This window comes from Asterias rubens, chromosome 12, assembly GCF_902459465.1.
Source record: "Asterias rubens chromosome 12, eAstRub1.3, whole genome shotgun sequence".
NCBI classification, from domain to species: Eukaryota; Metazoa; Echinodermata; class Asteroidea; order Forcipulatida; family Asteriidae; genus Asterias; species Asterias rubens.
In genome coordinates this window covers 1,708,926-1,714,541 of record NC_047073.1, presented here as the reverse complement: position 1 = coordinate 1,714,541, position 5,616 = coordinate 1,708,926, and the positions used below count along the sequence as shown (strand labels likewise).

Sequence of the window (5,616 nt, the reverse complement as noted above, 5' to 3'; positions counted from 1 at the left end):
GACAATTTCACTACCTATCTCGAGTTACAAGTTCCTAATGTTATAAGAATCTAGTATAAACTTGAACATCATTCAAGACGTATTTGTTGTTGTACAAGCACAATGTTGGTGACATTAATTTCCTTGTAATGATTATTTCTGAATATCAGCTGTAATTACATGCCTATTTATATCAATCTGAAATAAAATTAGTATTGTGTGAATCATCGTCTCCAGAATTTTATTTTCCAACTTCTCTTTCAGCTTCCGGTTTTCTTACAAGATTTTACTCGAACGTTGATGCCTTTACAATGTCGCGAATACTGACGTAATATTGTCCATTGTAACTGTTTGTGGGGAGTGGGGGGGGGGGGGGGGTACCGACAGTTAAATGGTGCAATCTACTAACACAAGAGGGCGCAAATAAAGAAATAAAGCTCAATTTTCGGTACCCCGGCTTTACTATAACAATTTATCCACTGTTGTATCAAGAGACCAGACTGCCGTAGCAACGGTAGCAGCGACCCTGTTTTTCACAAGTTAAGACGAGACAAAAGCTTGTTTTCCCCTTTTAAACAAGTTTTAAGACTGATCTTTAATTGCCCAGTGTTTCGTTATCAATGATGGCTAAAGAGCGATATCTGAAAGGGGATGCAGCACCATTTGCTAAAGAAATGAAGCGGTTGGTGAACAGTAAAGATTTCAGGTAGGATAATGAATTTTGAGTTCAAATTAATCTTGTTTTATAATCATAATTATATAAATTATATTATATTTGTATGACTATGAATATGATGATAGAATAGAATAGATAGAATAGATTTATTTATTGTCCACGTTAAAAGACATAGAAACTTGACATCCACTGGCCAAACACAAGAATACACAACCAATATCAAAACTATAGATAGGCCTAAATTACAAAATAAGTTAAGTTAGAAATGATACAACTAACTAACCTGGCCCTGGGTGGTTACTTTTGTCTGTAACAGTGTAACTTAAAGTGTAGTAAGTAGTGAATCTTTGTAAATAAATAGCCTTTTAAAATAAATTGTAAAGTTCATCGAGGGATCTGTGATCCAGAATGCGCTGTATAATTAAAAATGCTGTTTGGTTATAATTGACATTAAAATTATTATGACAAAAGAAACGTTTTCAAACTAAAAAACAGCATTCATTCCCATTGACCTCCTTACAGTGATATCAAGTTCATCGTTGGAGATTCCAGGAAGCAGATCCGAGCTCATCGTTGCATTCTTGCCTCTCGCTGTGAGGTCTTCAGAGCGATGTTTGCAGATCTCAACAATAGAGAGGATTCACCGTACGTCATGTCCGATGTCGATCCTGATATATTCTTGGTCGTTCTAGAGTTCATCTATACTAACTGCGTTTCACTGAACACTAAGAACGTAGGTCTTTGTTGTGAGTTGTGAGCTTGGGAAACCGTGGGATGGGATTGTTCTAGTCTTAGTTCAAGATGCTCCTGCTATTTATTAGCTAACTATACTCCTGCGGCTAATTTTTATTGCCAATAGAGTCACCAACAGAGCGTGCTATCAACCAGGAACTGCTATCACCCTGAAAACTGCTATCATAGCGGACTCCCATGGTATAAGCGGACTCCTGTTTTTCAGAAGATGGTGACTTAAGTTTGACGGGGTTATTTGGTGGGTCCCATTGAAGGAAGCATTATGAGGCAAGATTTTGCTCATCTGTCTTGAAGAGCTCTAAATTCAGGTCCTGAAGCATATCATTAACACTACTACAGGCATGGAATTTTGTCTTTCAAAGGAGAAGGCCATTTTCATTTTGTCAAGTCAAGGGGAAAATTTTGAAGGGGCACCAAGTTCAAGAAGAAAAGGGGCAACAGAGGCCATGGCCCACTCTAGTGGGTCTGTAGTTAAAGTTATTATTCTAACTGTCATCATCTTCTCCCACCTTTTATTTGTCAAGGTATATGACGTCCTAGCGTGTGCGATAGAGTATGGTCTGGATGAGCTTCGTAGAGTGTGTGTCGGCTACCTCGCAGAGAGTCTCTCAGTCAACTCTTGCTGTGAGGCTATGCAGGCTGCTGTTACGTACGGACAGGAAGACCTTCAAGTTAAGGCTCTGGCCTTCATTGAAAAACAGACTCAGGTCAGACCACCATTTTTAACACAATTTTTATGCAAGTTTGCCCAAAATAAGGCTTAAAAAAACACTCTTGGTATAGGGCTACAATAAGAAAATTATTAAAAGTGGAAAGAACTCGGGGGAGCTTCCATCTATTTTAAGTTATTATTTGCATATTTATAGTTTAACTGGAAATAATTCCATTTCATGGGACCTTTAGTTACCAGAAGTTCGTTCCCCCCCCCTCCCCCAAGAGAACCTCGCGTATCTCTAAAAAAATACTTATGCCTCCGTAAAAATTTGTATTTAAAAAGTGTCTTTTTTTTATGACAGATTGTGATGAAAACCAGTGGGTTTCAACAACTATCACCAGAGGCTGTGCGCTGTATTCTTCATAGCTCCAAGCTGACTGCTGATGAAACTGATATTCTGACGGCCGTGAAGGAGTGGGCGGTTGTAAACGCAGTAAGTCTTAAAGATTATTAGTAGTCTTGGTGCAAGACGTTCTTGTTTAGTTGGTAAAACATCTTTGGTAATACCTAAGCCCTGTGTAATGTACATGCACATACCCTCAACGCTACACACGTCGCATTATTCCACCGAAAGAGGGCGTTTCTGTAAGCCGCGATCCTGAGTTGTTTTGGGGTGTGGTTTGGTGGTGTGATCTGGAAGTTTTTCAACAGCACCCGCTAATGTTCGATAGTAATGTGTGCGGCACGGAGAAGTGGAGCGGGGGATCGCGATAGTTGAGTGATAGTGAATAATATTGTCTTGCACCAAGACTAGATTATTAGCTGTAGAGCAGGGAACTGGGGCTCTTTTGCAAAAAGAAATGAAAGTAGCCATGCCCTCTCAAAGATGAAATTTCAACCGGATATAGTTGTTTTTAATCTGTCCACACACCATGCTAAAAGATAAAACTGAAGTGGTTTAGCGTTAAACCACCTTTGCCGACTGATTGAACTAAAACGGTTTTAAGTTGATTTGTTAAAGTTTTAAATGCGTTGAGACACACAAAGTTACAATCGAAATGAGTTAAATTTGCTAAAAAAACAACTTAAGTACTGTGTCTGAATGACCTCTAAAGGACGGGTCACACAGGCCTTGATAATGAGAACGACAATGAGAATGTTAACAATGCACGCCCTCGATTGTTTGAATGAGCGTGGGGCGTATTCTGCATGGAGCATTTCAACCAATAGAATGCGTTATCTTTGCCTCGTGATCGTTTTTGTTATCGCTGCAGTGTGACTTGGCCTTTGGTCAGTTATTTCTTAGAAATCGTTTCGTCAATTTTGGTTGTTCCTTGATTGTAGCTGTTTTTGTTTGTGTGAGCAGAGTGTTACGTGTCAACCAGTCCATAAGGTCATCCAGTCGGTTGTGAGGCATGTCCGTCTGGCGCTCCTTGGGCCAGAGGAACTGGAGAAACTAGAGAAGGAGAACGAGATGCAGCAAACTATTCCTGTAAGTTGCTCTACCTCATCCGGTCCTTCTGTTTAAAGGCACTAGACACCATTGATAATTGTCAAAGACCAGTCTTCTCACTTGGTGTATTTCAACATATGCATAAAATTGCAAACCTGTGAAAATTTGAGCTCAATTGGTCGACAAAGCTGCGAGAGAATAATGGCAGAAAAAAATACCCTTGTCACACAAAGATGTGTGCTTTCAGATGCTTGATTTTGGGGCGGCACAATCTAATTCTGAGGTCTCAAAATCAAATTCAAGTACTTTTAAGCACTTAAAAGTGGAAAATTACTTCTTTCTCAAAAATTACTTTAGAGGGACCAATTCTCACAATGTTTTATACTATCAGCAGCTCTCCATTGCTTCTTACCAAGTAGGGTTTAATGCATACAATTATTTTTAGTAATTACCAATAGTGTCCACTACCTTCAAGGCGCCCAGTTTGGTTTCCTGCAAGGTATCTGGTGTGACCTATTTAAGTGTGAGATCAGAATGTAATGGTTTACAAGGTACGCTGGGGCAATATGCTGCCGATCAGACTAGGATCACCGGGGGCGAGTCCCTTCTCTTTTCGAGGTCTCCACCTCCAGGGGCTAAAGGTGAAAATGCCATCATTTCCAGATATCTCTTACAATTCAGAACCTAGTTTCAAACTTTTTTTGTCAGCAATGACTCTCGCATTTGCGATATACATTACACTTTTGCTTACTCTCATGCATTCATTTAGCGGTCACAACCGAGATACATTCACAAGTAACACCAAAGGTGTTTATCCCTTATCAATTTGAGACTCGGTGTCTCTACCGATCACGTCGATGTAGTTGAGGAGCTTCATCCTCTTGTTTTTGTATGACCTGGGGACGATTTCACAAAGACTTAGGACTATTCATTGGAGATATTAAAAACTTTCTAAGTTAGGAAGAGAAACTTGTCCTTACTTGAGATAAGACTAGTCCTTAAAGCCCACTCACACAGGCCTGATAACGAGAACGGAAACAAGAACGATAAAAATGCACGCCCTCGATTGGTTGAAATGCTCCACGCAGAATATGCCCACACTCATTCAACCAGTCGAGGGCGTGCATTTTTGTCGTTGTCGTTTTCGTTCTAGTTATCGGGGCTTGTGTGACCGAGCCTTTACTCTTTGTGAAATCCACCCTGGTCTTTAGTACAAGAGCAGTGGCCAGCAAAGCAGGCCCTGTTGCTTCAGAAGTAATAGTTAGGTATGACTCACTGTCAAACAAACATTAACTCATTTGAGTAACTCTTATTTTCGCAGATATCTGCCATAGCAGCAGCCTGGAAATTTCATGCTCTTCATGAGTCTCGTCCGAGCGATACCCAGACTCAGCTCCGTCGAGGAACAACGTCAAGACCATCACACAAAGGATTGATTCCTTGGGACAAGTGAGAACTAAGCCTGGACAACTAGTGCAATTACTAGTCATGCCTCAAGACTAATTTTTAATAACCAAAGATTGAAGGATTGTGTCACTGATGTCTGATTTTGTTTCATATATAAATTATGTTGTTGTAAATAGTTTTGAGGGACACAATTGGTTCACCAAACAGGAAGTTGTTACTTTTATTTTAGTAGTTGTGGCAGCACGATTAATCGAGTAGTTGAATACAGGTAGTCGCGACTTGACTGAGCAATCAATGAGCAACGACTTTGACACTAGTCGCACTAGCCGTCAAGGCTTCGTGACAACACTGCATCAAGTCTTGAGATACTTTATGAGAGAGAGAGAATTTCATTTTATTGTGTTTCGTGCTTTATATGAGAACACTTTTTCTTGTCACTTACATGTACAACAAGCAAATGTGTGTAGTTCTTCTTGCCACTAAAACACATACACAATGAAATTGTACACAATTTATGATTTATATTGCGTTTTAAAACAAACCTTGCTAACCCTTACTGAATTTTATAAAAAATGCCCATTTATTTAGTAGAGCCTAGAATAGCTTTAATCGTTTATACAGGACTCCAACTGCCTCTAGCTACCGGGCAATCTCAGTGGTCTAGTTGGTAAGACACTGCTCTAGAATTGCAAG

General features: G+C 39.8%; 1 protein-coding gene across 1 annotated transcript; it reads left to right on the top strand.

Moving 5' to 3' along the window:
* The first annotated feature begins 453 nt into the window (after positions 1-453).
* Positions 454-5,616, top strand: LOC117297656 (BTB/POZ domain-containing protein 19-like). Its single transcript, XM_033780804.1, has 6 exons — positions 454-685; positions 1,178-1,388; positions 1,933-2,115; positions 2,425-2,556; positions 3,430-3,555; positions 4,838-5,616. Exons 1-6 carry the CDS (start codon positions 600-602, stop codon positions 4,967-4,969), a joined length of 870 nt encoding a protein of 289 aa, XP_033636695.1. The 5' UTR covers positions 454-599; the 3' UTR covers positions 4,970-5,616.

What these genes read in the sequence shown, in the direction of transcription:
- LOC117297656 (XM_033780804.1), top strand. Translation starts at nt 600, where the DNA reads ATGATGGCTAAAGAGCGATATCTGAAAGGGGATGCAGCACCATTTGCT. An exon ending in GTGAACAGTAAAGATTTCAG is followed by an intron (nt 686 to 1,177) that starts GTAGGATAATGA and finishes ACCTCCTTACAG; the next exon opens with TGATATCAAGTTCATCGTTG. An exon ending in AGATGCAGCAAACTATTCCT is followed by an intron (nt 3,556 to 4,837) that starts GTAAGTTGCTCT and finishes TTATTTTCGCAG; the next exon opens with ATATCTGCCATAGCAGCAGC.